At 45.5% G+C, this 14157-nt stretch overlaps 1 protein-coding gene across 25 annotated transcripts in view; it reads right to left on the reverse strand.

The window, feature by feature from the left end:
* ELF1 (E74 like ETS transcription factor 1) overlaps positions 1-14157 on the reverse strand; it is an 88581-nt gene that overhangs the window by 37925 nt on the left and 36499 nt on the right. For 13 of the 25 annotated variants that reach the window (XM_050708185.1, XM_035553428.2, XM_035553424.2 and 10 more), the window contains one exon: positions 1357-1666. In XM_050708185.1, the coding sequence (XP_050564142.1) occupies positions 1357-1428 (72 nt within the window). In that variant the 5' untranslated portion in view covers positions 1429-1666. Of the gene's footprint in view, positions 1-1356; positions 1667-1756; positions 1852-2076; positions 2543-2616; positions 3160-6294; positions 6764-8357; positions 9509-14157 lie in introns of those variants that run through there. The other 12 variants (XM_050708171.1, XM_050708182.1, XM_050708170.1 and 9 more) reach the window with 10 other exon arrangements.

The following is a 14157-nucleotide window of genomic DNA, read 5'->3' on the forward strand; positions in this document are numbered from 1 at the left end:
TTTTCCTTAGGCTTAATTTTGAGTAGGATTTATTAGGTTTAGGAGACACATGCCAAGGTTAAGTTTGGACTGGGGCTGGAGAAAGCTCCATTTAGGGGGGGTTTACTGTTGAGTGCTCTAGGTATTTCAGTTCTTCAGGTGAACATCTGAAGAAACTGAAAGATACATAATGCATAGCTAAAATGAACAAAGCCACGTATGCTTACACTGCACCTTCCAGAAATCACAGTGAAGTAGCCCTCCCCTTCGCAGTTCTCCCCTCTCCCACTGGCTTGTAAAGAAAAACCAGCAACAAACACACACCAGAGGTAATAAATACAGCCCGTTTTCTGCTATGTTTGTGCAATTCCCATATCTAAATCCCCAAGCTCTGGAAAAATACAGGGAAGGAAGTTACATTACCAGTTCCACCCAAAACTGAGTTAGCACTTTAGAGAGACAACGCTCAGTTCATTGAAATGATCCTATGACTCTGACAGCAGAAACGGGCCACCGAACCAGCCAAATATTAGGGCACAGAGAAAACCCAGGGACAGGGTTATGAAGCCAACAGTATTTTTGAAACAAAGAAGAACAAACACTTTCCACATTCACAAAAAGAGGAACAGTTTGCGACAGCACTTCTCAGCTGTCTCTCCATAAGACTAAGATGTCTTATGATCTCTAAGACTAACAACTGTCTCTCCATACAACTAAGAAACGTATTGTTAACAAATGCAAAACCCTACCATTAACCACCACTTATAGAAGAGCTGCCTGACTTTTACAGTAGGAATCCTTTGCTGAAGCCTCAGGACTCACGGGATGTGGTACAGATCATGTAAAGCTACCTGAGAGTCTCACGAGATAGAAATAGTTATTTTCCCTTCAGTGTGAAAGAAACCAATTTAAATTATTTTGAAGCTTAGTTCTGAATAGCTGACATACACGTAGCAACGCAATTTAGGAACCAATCTGTAAAAAGTAGAGAGCTGACATCTACTGCTCCTTCTAGTCACCTGCAGTGTCACACTTACTTTTTCCAGATTTTATCCTAGCACACTAGAAAAGTGAAAGCGACAGCCAAATATCAGAATTTTAGGAAATGTGCATCACAAATGGATTCTACCGGTACAAATCAGTGACACGAGGAAAACATTTTCAGAGGAGGTCTCTGCAATACTGCAGAAATTGCAACATTTCAACCCATTTCTGCTCGGCTCGTGCAAGTTACAGGAAGCAACAGGAAGCTTTTGAAACTGCACAAAGATCTGCTGCAACGCTAATGATCTCAGCGTTGGCTTTCTTGTGTTTTACGTGGCATTTTTTCCTCATGTTTTCCCTTGCACGAATGTGATTTCTTACGCGGTCCCGTACCTGCTGCTCATCCTCCATGACGTTGCTGGCGAATTCAAACACGAGCTCATTCTGCTGTACAACTGCTGCCATAATAACGCATTCCCAGGTCTCAGCTCCACATAAGAAGAAAAACGTTCCCAAATGTCAAAGGATGGCGAGCGTCACCAAGGTCCAGCGGGGCAGAAAGGCAGGATGGCGAAACGAACCAAGCGTCAGTTTTAGTATTTCTTAATCATCAGCATTCCCGGGTCCTTCTCTTCTCAAAGGGAAACAAACCAAGGGAAATCCTTTCCTGAGGTGGTTTTCCCACGTGGGCAGCCTTTTATCTCTGAGGAGAGAAAGAGAGAAAAAAGAAGTTATAATTAAGAAATGATTGCTACATGAAAGAGCAGCAGCCACAGGAAAGGCTCGTCCTCACATTTATCTAGCCCTGGGGAAGTCAGACACCTTTGTATCTCCAGAGGTATTACTTCCACTAATCAACACATGCAAATCTTCATTCCCATAAAAAGTAGGACTGTTTCAGGAAGCAGAGGGACACTGTTTCAGGAAGTAAGACACCAGTTTCAAAGCGCTTCATATTAAAAGTATCAGGCTAGCACCAAGGCGACAAAGTCACGAAAGTTACCAAAAAGAAACTCCATCTTTTTGCCTGATTAATACATGCGGCTTCTGCATTCGTTAATAACTCTGGTCTTTAAGGTACACTCAGAGCAAAAACACAAAGCCCAGACTGACCTACTCAGCTGCAGGATACCTCACGTACATCACCTTTCTGCCCTACACACAGTTCCAGTTTTGCAGGGCTGTTACTCTGCAAGTGAAGTGCTCTTGATCTTGATTCCCAGTGTGCAACAGATAAAGAGTCAATAAATTCCTCGTACGATACAGAGAGTTCCTGAGCTGTACACGAGGCAGATCTTCAGCTTCTTTTTTAAAAACACACTGTAAGCGTAGCCTTATCTCTACCGCAGGCTTGCGAGCAGCCGGAAGGAAACAGCACTGACCACGTCATGGCAAATTAGAGCAGGCAAAGGAACGGCGCAGCACAATAGCAAAGAAAAAAGAAGACTCCCAAAGCAGGGAATGTAAACAGCTCCGCTGGAGGGACGCGTGCTCACAGCTCCCACATTTTCACTCACTTATCAGCGTTAGAGGCAATCATGGTTAACTTGTGCTTGGATGGAGATGCACTGTACTGCTTCTGAAATAAAAGTGAGTGCTAAACGTAACCTTTTTATACAGCTAAGATGATCAACGTGTCAATAAAAACCCTACCTTTTCAAGGGAATAACAGCATGCCTGCAAGTAGGATCCTACCTACGGGAGTATGCTGGTGCCTACAAATTTAAAGCCGCACGTCTCGAAGGAAGCAGACGGGCGGTGACTTGCGTTTTGACTGAAGTTCTTGTAACTGGCTTCGATGCAGGGCTGCTGCGACAGGAGGACACGTGGCAGAGGTCTAGCACGTCCCCATCCTCGAGAGACACGCTCGGAGACCGACCGAGACCCAGAGGAAAGCCTCTGGCGACTTCAGCCCTGGAGCGAGGCGGCCGTCTGTGGCGTGTCACAGCCGCCTGCGTACAAGAGGTTAACCTCACCTTGTTTTTGCAGCAGTCTGAAAGTCAAGAAATGAAGGGCATCTTCCTCCCCTGCTGCCAGGCAGTTAAATTAGGGAGGGCCGAGTCACGTGCCCGTACTCCCTCGCTCTAGGAAACGCAGCAGCTGTTTTTCCCATATAGATTGTGGTATTCCCAAATTCCTAAGCCGTGATGACAGCGCATTCAAGGAGTCTCGTTTAAGTCACTGGATCCAACCCTTCTAAGAAATCAGGAAAACCAAAGTTATGCAGACAGGAGAACTTCCCCTTCCAAGGCTTGCTTTAATTAGCTGCTAAACTGTTTAAGTAGCCACAACCCTAACTAGAGAGTACTTGTGTTAATGAGAGCTAGAGGCTTGAGGAGAAAGGCTATGCTTTGGAAATCACGACTGGTCAACCTCAGCCCTTTGCACTTCGCAGGCTGACGTGAACAGTTCTCTGTACATCAGCAGGGCTGTGGCAGTGAAAGCACCACACGCAACCCTACGATCTGGGGTTAACTCCCCTACAATTACTTGGCCTCACCTTTTAGGAAGACAGAAGTGCCACTGGAAGGTTGCACACCCATCAGCACAAAGGGATCGGCTTGTCCCATCCCATACTCTTATCAGCCTGTGTGCTAGCCTAAAAACAAACTATACGGCCATGTGCTATGTAGCTTAACATTTCCTACACGCAGCGATTGAAATGGATGAGTTTATGTCAGTAGGGACATACCAACTCCTCCAGAAGAGAGGACAGGAATGGAAATTTACTCAAGTGCAATTTCTGTTTTAGCTACTGCTGAGAAACGAATTACATATATCCTCTCCGACAGGATGAAGCAGCAGTATCTGAAGTCACTCTCAATAATCAGTGAAGAGGGCTTTCGCTCCGGAGGACCACCAGGCAAATAGGAAAATCTCCTCAGCTTCCCAACAGAGGCTTATTTCAAAATGAGAGTTAAGCTAATTGTCCTGGGAGAACGAGAATTTGGGAAGGGCTTCCAACCATCTCCATTACACGCCTGTAAACCACAGGTCTGAACAGAGAGTACAAGTGCTTGAAGCCCAGTGACTTTCTAAGCTCAACAACAGTTAACAGCACCAATATAAAATCAGGATGAACGCCCTGTCAGAGATGCAGGCTGTCTAGGAAGGCATAAGGAAAACTGGAGGTACAACCACCACAAGACAGGTATTAGAAGTTCCCTGTGTTTGCTGGAAAGTGGCGCATTCTTCCATTAGCACCAGATCATGATTCTGTAAAACAATAACATCTCACAGTAGATACTGCGATGCCACACTGCACAGCAAAGACATGATTCAAAAGCTGTGGCGGCAGAGATACTAAAAGCTACAAGGAGATCTCCCCACACTTGTTATTTAAAAACTAACAAACAAACAAACAAACCTCAACATGAAATCAAGCGCCATCATTTGACATCATTTTAAGAGACTGTGGCAGGGCAATGCACGTGATCCCTGTAGGATCCACGCAAGCGCTGCTTAAAACTGTTACACCTCACGGTAGTGAGAAGCTCCTAATGATCCGATACCCTTGTAGGAACAGATATTTAAATGCTATTTTATGAATTTTCCCCACTGTGATCCCGTGCAGTAAGATGCTGGTGCAGAGTGCTCATAGCCCACGACCACCCCAAGGCAAAAAGCACCACGGCACCTACGAGCAGAGCCAAATGGCGCCTCTGTCCTTACAAGGGAAGAGCCACGTAACCCCAACATTAGGACCACAGTGAAAGACAACGGTGTGAACAGGCTTTAGTGGGCTTTAATATCTAACCTTACGGCTATATAGCGGCACTCAACCTATTATTGTCTATGGGAAACGTCCAAGTGCGTCTTCAGTGGCAAATAAGTAGTAACAACCGAGCTACTGGGAAATACCAGCAGGGCAACATAATGCAGAGAACTTCCCCGTATCCCATATCGCTTTCTCCGGCACATACAAAACAACAGCAGCTTTTCACAGAAGGCAGCACCGTTCTAAACCAGCTATATTTTCCTCCACATCTATTTTTATAAACTGTGCTTCCATTATTCCAAGTATCACAGGATCCTGATGCCTATAGGCTAACACAAACACGGCAATTGTTTTGGCCATATAATACCACTGACCTCCCTGTCTGATGTGACGTACATCTGTGAACAGCAAGTAAGTTATTTGCACACAGCACAAAATGTATAAATTGTATTCGCGCGCACAACAAGCTCGACTACATACAATTAGTCCTGGGAGAAAGGGGACCCAGTATACATTACCATAACATTTGCATCAAATTTTCAGAACCTCAGAACAAATGTTTGCTTTTACTAACTTTTTGTCGCAGGAACTTATTATATTAAAGCAATATTAAGACACGGAGATATCAATAAACACCTTAAATCAATAAACGCCTCTTCCTTAATCCTTAAAACTGAGCCCATGAATAAATGATGTCAATCCCTCTGAAAATTCCCCTCCTCGAAGTATTACAACATCTCGAAACCACCCCCTCGATCAGGCTGTCCAAAAGCACGTTGAGATGCTTTAACCCTTACATTCCTTCTCCGATATCCCAGAAGATGCCCTGTAGGACTTTTGGGCTAGATATCACAAGCGCTTTCCCAACCACTCCTCCCTACACGTACCCTTCACTTCACCCGATCGCTCTTTGGCCAATTCAGCCAAGCTGGTAGGAAATGCCTCCCAAAAACAAGCATTTTTGGTCCCTAAGTTGCCCTGCTGCTAAAGGCAGCGCTCCCTAGCCTGCAGCTAGGCTCTGACGTGGAGATAACAAATCTGCATTTTCTCCTTCAACTCCTGACAACATCAGCAGGCACAACCCCTGCTGCCTTAGCACTCGAGTACAACGCAGAGCGCTCAAGTAAGACGGCGGCACACTGGAGAGGTAGAGGCATCAAAGTGCCAGGAACAAACCCAAACATTTGCACAAGAAGCTCAGATATAAAACCAGAAGGCTCACGTCTTGGTACTAAGGGCTCCTCCAGCAAGCTGCTGGCTGGATCCAGTCCCACCTAGGGTTACCAAAGACAACAGTAATCATCCTGCACTGCCCTTTTAGTGCAATGAGGCACATCGGTCAAACACTGGAATTAAGAACAAGCTTAGCTGCTTGATCAAATGCGGATTTGAATCCTGACTTACTGCTCAAACAGCTCTACTTGTTCAGCACAGGGTCAAACGCCTTATGACCGAAACTCCCCAATGAATTTCAGTCCTCAGCATCAGCTCTAGCCCAGAAGTGTCACCGCTGGGACTTCCCAGAAGTGCAAAGCTGGAGCCCTTCCTCAACAACACGTTGGGTGCAGGAGGAAGACAGGAGTCAATGAAGGGGAAGAATAAAGGTATCGCACCTGGAGATTTTGGTATGAACACGCTCGGGGGGAGGTCAGGCAAGCACCTGGCTGCTCCCTGTGCTAACTCCTTTCTGCCAGTGGAGGTTAAGGACAGATCAAGCCAGAGCCCGTCCTCTCCTTGTAGGATTGCACCTTCTTAAGATACTACACAAGCAATAGATCACGAAGTCTGGTTTTCATAAAAAGGAAAGCAAGCCAAATGATTTCGCAATCTTCATAACACAAGTCCCAACCCCCCGATGGCCTTCTTTATCCACGCCGAGCACAACTGCTAGCAACACCATCCCCTGGGGCAGCCTTCACAGGTTGGCTATCCCGGGGCAGCAGCACCACCAACAAATCGCACAGAACTGGAGCTTTGAATCCTGCTCTTAGACCCCGAGCATCTGTAGCCAGCAAAACGACCAGGAGGGAGAACACGTTAAGATCTGTTACTCGGCATGAGACGTTTCAGACGGCACAATACTTCGAGTGCTGACACAAACCGAAGAAGATAGGAAAACAACATGGTGAGGCTATCAGGGAGGAAGGAAAGCAACAACTTAAGGAACATTCTGAGATCTTCCGAAAGCACCCACACTGCCTAGGGGAAGCTGTGCAAAAAGCAGCTGACATAATCAAAGCCAGCAGGGTGACCTTTGCTGAGCCTGGACAAAGGAATCTCCGCTATCAATAAACGCCTGTTGTGCAGCCGGGCTGGAAAGCAGCCTATGTCACCACGGGCTCTCGGTACACATACAGGAGGGAGGACACGGAGTAAGAGGGTTCGTCTGTTAAACATAATAAATCATAGAAATAGAAAAAAAAAATTGGCGCACAATTCAGTCAACGTAGGGGAAGCGAAACGAACCCCCCTTCCCTAAACGTCAAATAAAAGCCTACATTTACCCCACAGAGGGCAGAAAGCACAAATGCAATTACCAAGTTCTTCTATGCTGTCACAAACTCACCACATTTTCAATGAGCATCTTTTTTTTTTTTTTTTTTTTTCCATTTCTTTTTCTCTGGCAACAACCTCTGTTAGGCTGACCATTTAACACAAGGCGAGATTCCTTTCCGGACTGTTAACAATAACGACTTCAGCACTCCCCCACCCCTGAAAACCTTCCTTTTCCTATAACCCGTGTTCCCTGATACTTGTAACATCGAGTCCCGTTTATTTAGCACCTTTATGTAACACAGCTGCTGTACAGCAGCCCTCCACACAAGCACCATAGCGGAACAGTGCTGGGAAGTTTTAAGGAAGTTGTGCTTCATCTGGATCCTCATGCTCCAGGTGAAAAGGTAACCCCAAATCTGCGCAGGTGTGCGGACACAGAGCACTGTGGAAATAATCCATGTATGCTGCAGCCAGCAAAATCAATCTGCTTTAGAGGGTTTGATCCCAAACAGCAAGTTATAAGATATTGAGGTGGGGAAGGCTCTCCCCAGCTCCGCTGCTGCAGCTCTCGAGCTCGGACTAAAGCATCTGAACACCTGCTAAGATAAAGGCTGAGCCTCCCGAGTCTGATCGGGCAACCAGGCTGGGGCTTTGTCGCTTCTCCACAAAAAGTTTGCTTTTAAAAAGCAGAACAGGACTCAACAGGAAAAGTCAGCTGTAAGTCACCCTAAGGCAAGGGAGCTCAGGCATCCCGGGGGGGGGGAGCAAGGGTCCAAACCCTCTCTCTTTCCCCTTCCTTATCCTCCTGGTAAGAAAATAACCGAATCTCAGTTTTCCATAGGCCTGGTGCATGATGCAATGAGAAGCTTAGGGAGAAGAGACGTCACAGAGCCAGCCTCCCTTCCTCCCCAAATGATGGGGTGAAAAAAATGAAAGCCCCCAGACCTTCCTGTTGGTGCAAAGAAGCACCAACAGGTCACTCTTGCACAGGCTTATATCTGCGCGTAATTACTGCCACGAAGGGGAGAAGAATATGCGCACGTCAGGCCTTCAGCACTTGAAAAACGCTGGCCACAAACGTGCTGTGGCACCGCGCTTCCTGGCCACTGCCGGTACGACTGCCGATCTTTCTAAGAACTTCTCTGCAAGGGGCTATCTCACGGTCTCTTATCCTACCAACCATCAGATGCTTGTGCTACGACGAACGCTTTCAGAAGCGTGACGCTGTAATGTGGACCCAAGAGCCAGCTTAAGACAGTCATGCTCATAGCAAAGGTCTGCTTCTCTTTTGGCTGATGCGCAACCCGCGTGGTAATCTCCAGTAAACGCAGAGGCTGGGGACCAAAACACTTGGGCATCGCTTGGATTCTGCCTTTGTAGCCAATTCATCACTACTGGTAAAGAGAAGGAAAAAAATAAGGTGCTGGTATTTCCCACTTGATAAAATGAGAACAAGGAGACACGCAGTTAAGTCGGGAAGGAACGGGCTTTGAACAGATGAAAGGAAAGCAATAAAAAAATGTATCAGTCTAGGTGTACGTGGTCAAACTTCTTCCTACAGCTATGACAGAAATCAAAAGCTTAGTAAAATTATAAAAACAGATCGACTTAATTAGAACAGATCAGTTGCATTACATAAGGATTTCTTTTTAAACCAAACGAAAAAGACCTGTCACAAGACGAGGCAAACTTCCAGTAATGCAGATTTCCACCACACATCTCCTCAAGCAGTATTTTTTTTTGCATTGTAACCGGTCACTTCCGGATTCACATATTCTCCATGAGGAGAAATAAAATAAAAATCAAACGCTCCAAAACCAGAATAGATGGACTGCAAGTCTGAGATGACACCGCAAGTGTCTGCACAGTGCAGCTCATCGAGAGGTAAGTGATACTAACCATGTAGACAAAGGAAAACAAAAGATCTCTAATTACTTCCTCGCCTGTAACATCCAAATAACACGGGTTATTTTATCCGATAGAAAATCTGCAGAGACAGGACTGTTTCTGTGTGTTGTCATACCATAACCAATTTACCAATATTAATAAATAACATTAGAAGATTTCTTACCAGTTTTCGCATTGCACAAAATCTCAAAAAGGGGTTTAAAAAGGATAGAGAAAAGTTGTAAAATGATAAAACCCCAAATCTGGATCAGAAATTCCCGTAAACCAAGAGAATTATTCCAGTGACGCCGAACAAACGTTTGCAAAGGCACTCTCAGGCGGTTTCTGGCATTTAATAGCACCTCTTAAGGAGAATTAAGACCACGATCCTGAAGCAACCGTAATGAGAGCTTCAGACAAGTGAAATCTCACTGATTTTAAAAGGGAAAGCGTCTTGGTATAGAGACAGCCGAAGGGCTGAGCTCCAAGACAGCTAAACCAGGATATGAGACAAACTTGTCAAAGGGGGTGTAGGAGGGAAAGGCTGCTTGACCCCACGAGATCGTGCTGCTTTGATTAACACAGGCACACAGGAGAATAAAGAGGTGGCGGTGGGAGGAAGAAAGATCAGGGGAAACTAAAGCTAATTGCTTTGGCTGGATGCCGAGCTTCACAAATTACCAGTTGCCAGTCCGGACCAAATACTGACATAAAGCTGTCAGCCAGCCTCTGAAAATTACTTTCTCCACAAATTAGTAATGCAGTCGTTGTTTTTAGATCACCTGGAGGAAAGAGTCCAGTTTACTAAAAAAAAAAAACCTCCCTCTTTTTTCAGCTAGCCACAGATGTGGACTTTTTTTTTTAAAAAAAAAAAAAAAAAAAAGAAATATAAGTGCACACAAAATGTATATATATTAAAGGGGGGAAAAACTGACCAAAGGACAGCAGAGATGAGTTGCAAGTCAGAAGTTTCTTACTGCAGATGGCCTTTTGCAGTCAAGCACTGGTAACTGTAGATCCATCACTGAAACCCTCACTGGGCTTCTTCGGTGTCCTGCAGAAGATGCCACAGGACCAGGCTTGGGGACCATCTCTGTTCTAACTTTTCCAACAGAGATTTTTCGCATTCTGTGGCTTTTGTTTCTTCCAGTTTGTTTATTTTTAACTATTCCAACGTGGACAGTCAGGCACAACAAACAAAATATTTAAATAATCCCAAAATGCCATAGAAAAGCTCTGTGATTCACCTCGGTATGTTTTAAGCACTGGGGAAAACTCCTTCAGAATCTATTTCAGATATCTAAATTTGATTTAATTGATTGAAACCAACGAACAAGGGGCACAAACTAACCCAAGCAGAACTCGCTGAAGCGTCCCCTTCCCCGAGCACTTCCAAGCCGCAGCGTGGCATCTCACTCGTGTCAGTGCTGGGTCTGGTCACGGCTGCATCCAGCAGACCTGCCCAGGTTCAGAAAGGTAAATATTCTTACCTCTGCAGCGCCTCTAAAGAACCTGTCTGAATACAGGGCACATTAGGCAATATTTCTGCCGTTTGCTTCTCGCTCACTGTCAGCTGTCAGCAGTATCAACAGTCAAAACCCCTCTGGAGCGGGCTGTTATTAGTCAGCTAGACTTGAATTTCCAGTTCTCTTACATTGCTCTCTATTTTCCTCCATTAAGCTCGCCTGTCCTACCCTGCTATCAGATTACACGGAGCCAACATTTACAGCACCTTGCAAAACAGTCAAACATATCACATACCTAAGTCTGCCTGTACCTGCTGCCCTCGGTGGTTAACCCCTGCTGCCAAATAGAGCAGCCTTTATTCTCAAACAGATCGTGTAAAACAATATTTGCATCAGAGGAGTCATTTTTCCGTCTTACCTGACAGCTAGGGGACGGCGTTAGATTTTGCTTTATGGACTTTATGAAACAGGCAGGCTGCTCTGAGAGCGGAGGCTCTGAAAAGCCTGCAAGAACAAGCTCAGAAAGCAAGCAGCAAAGAGATTTATGCCCCCTCAACCAAGAGCCAGGGCCCGCACGCACTCACTACTTACTTTAATAGTTCCCACCACCTCAGGAAACATCCCTCGCAGAAACCCCAAATGACTTGTTCTGGGCTCGAGATAATCTAATTACACTAATTCCTCCTCTGCCTGCAGCCCCTGCTGCTGGAGCAGGAGGCAGGCGAACGCTTTGCCAGCACGTGACGGGCAGGGTGCTGGCAGAAGGCGCTGCCAGCCCGCAGCTCTTCCACCACTGCGGGCTTCCCGCTGCCCCACGAGGACGTGGTGCTGCTCTGGGCTCGGCTCCTGCACCTTCTCCGTGAGGACTTCCAGCCCATCTTCCCTTTCTGGAGCACGTGCTGCTAATCCCATTGCCACGGTGTAGGGTCTGCAGTCTAGACGCTCAAGGCAGCGAGTTAAAACCACACGATGTGGGAAAAAAGCAGCAGCAATTTCTCCACTGCACAGCTCAGCATTCACGCAAGATGCTTGGCCATCCCTGCGAGCATCAGCGGCGGTGTTGAGGCTTCAGAGGGCTGTGCAAGGTGTTAGTTTTGTTTTGTTTAATGTATTCTTGCATGACAGGTACCTTTGCTTTTGTATATGAACACCACACAGCTTCCATGCTGGGACACGCGGTCCGTTTCACTAAAGCAAACAATATAGGGTAACCTCCTGCCACCTACACTACACAAGCGAGAGTGAATGAAATGCTCGAGCAGAGCATTATTTGCTCGTTTGTTTAACCTAAATCTTTACTTAAGCAACTTTTTAACCCTTCAGACAAGATTCACAGACCTGATCAGAAGCAAAACAAAGCAAAAGTCTACCAGAGCTCGTGCTGATAGACGGCAGAGCACAGATCCCAAAGCAGCACGACTAACACTTGCCATAAGCTCCTTTCTTAGCAAGTTGTTAAACGAGTGTTTCAGTCTTTGGGAGATTCTGGCTCCAGATTTAGAAGAGCACTTACACTCACGTTTCAGTGAGCATTGTGGTTAACTATGACATGTGGGTAAAATATAGATAGAAACATCTGATTTTAGAACTTATCCGTTAAAACACACTGTTGCAAACTGTGTTTGAAGCTTTTTAATCTATTTGTCACACAGATCCTCACCTAACTTTACTAAACAATACACAAAGCACTCCGACATGCATTTACAGTGATTATATCACAGGAATTCACGGGTGAAGTTCCCTGCACAAAGCAAGAGGTGATCTGCTTTCTCCAGGCTGCAGTCAGGTACAGCAGAGCTTCTCTGTATACCCCTGTAAGTCCGTGTTGTCACCCCTTCAGCCACAACCACGGGCATTAATTCGTCATATAAGATCTTTCCGAAAGAGTTTGATGAGTGACATGACACAAGTAGTACCATGACAGTTTCATTTGTAAGGGTTTGGAGAATCCAGCGCTGTTATTAGCATGGAGTTATGAGGCTGGGACAAGAAAAACACATCTCAGTCAACAAATCTCTCAGAAAAATTAGCCAAATATCCTACTTTGCCAAAATCACAAAGCTGGTGTTTGCACCAAGCTTCCATACAAATTCAAAATAAATAAATAAAAGCAAACCAAACCAAAAAAAAAAGAAACCAACACCCAAGAGTGCGTGTCAACACCTCCTACCATTCCACAAGCAGAAATACTTGATTCAAAAAAGCCTGTAGAAACAGGAATGAAAAGTAGCATAAGAAGAGGTGCAAAGTACTAAACCATACCTACAGTCAGGTAAATTGATAAGAGACAGCTGTAAACAGGGAAGTAAGAGATTTCAGTCAGACTCCATGAATACCCTCCCAGCAACCTCCAGGTCAGGCAAGCATGTTCCCCCTCCCCGCATTTTTTTTTCCTCCAGTTTGTCTTTTCTAATGTAACTTCTTTTTTGAGCATGAGTGCATTCAGCTTCATTTTTGCTTAATCATGTACTTTTACTCATTAAGCATTCATTAAGAAGAGTTCTTTTAAGCCATGACTGTTACGTTCTTCCAAACAGGACACCAAAACAACCCAGCTGTTTCACGCTTGTCTCCTAAATCAAGGCATCGGGCCCGTTACTGGTTTTTAAGGTTAACTCTTCCACCTGATTTCTCATTTGTCATATTCTAGGATCACCATAGCCGCAACTCGTATCAGCAACAAATCTAAAAAAGTATTTAAAAGGAGTGAAAAAGATAAAATGGGGGAGCTGAGCTTTTAAACTCACAGGCTGAAGGGCTCAGAGGCATTTGGGTTAGAAGGCTGAAACTGCACGTTTTCCCTGAGCACAATGAGTCACGGCCCTGACTCGTACGTGCTTTCTGCATGGGTAACCTGTACTTGTGTTCCTGGCCACAGCTCACCACAGAAGAAGGCAAGAAGTAAGAAAATACTCCAGATATGCTCAAGTAAACACAATTAGTAAACTCTCCCGGAGTATGCAGGAAAGGGAGCAAAGTCACCTGCCAAGCAGTTTGCTCTGAACTCCAAGAATGCTCTCAAAACGTTAGTTTAAAACTGAACCTGAAATTGGAAACGGCTATGAAAAAGCACACTGAAAATGAGGGAGAGACACGGCCTTGGTTAGAAAGAGTGAGCGTTACATAGCCAGAGGGACTTCAAAAACAAACCAAAAACCCCAGGCTCTCGCTGTAACTTGTTTGGTACACAAACCACCTTGTGGACAGCCAGCTACGTACAGGTGTGGAGCCGCATGGCACGCACGAAGCGCTCTGTGTGCAGGTTAGCCAGATAATCCCATCCAGCTGAGCCACACCGAATACACCTTTCACTACTGTACCCAGAAAAAGGACCAGAATTACCCTGCCTAAAACTTCCTGAGACTTCCTCCCGATTCCTACCGAGACTGTAGGTTTGGCTTTTATCTCCTCCACTCGAGCTTCATTGTAATCCTTCCTCCTTTCCCCTGTTAGCATCTTCAACATTAGCTCTCTTGATATACTTTGTTAAGAAGGCTGTTCTGAGAGGAAAACACTCCTATGCTTCTCTCGTTTCCCACTCCTATGCGTTTGTCTCCTTTCAGCCACTTTTTAACAAGGTAATCAACTGTGTCCAGCTTCCAGGTGCTTGCTATGCCGGACGTTCAC

The sequence above is a fragment of the Cygnus atratus genome, chromosome 1 (genome assembly GCF_013377495.2).
Source record: "Cygnus atratus isolate AKBS03 ecotype Queensland, Australia chromosome 1, CAtr_DNAZoo_HiC_assembly, whole genome shotgun sequence".
Lineage (NCBI taxonomy): Eukaryota > Metazoa > Chordata > Aves > Anseriformes > Anatidae > Cygnus > Cygnus atratus.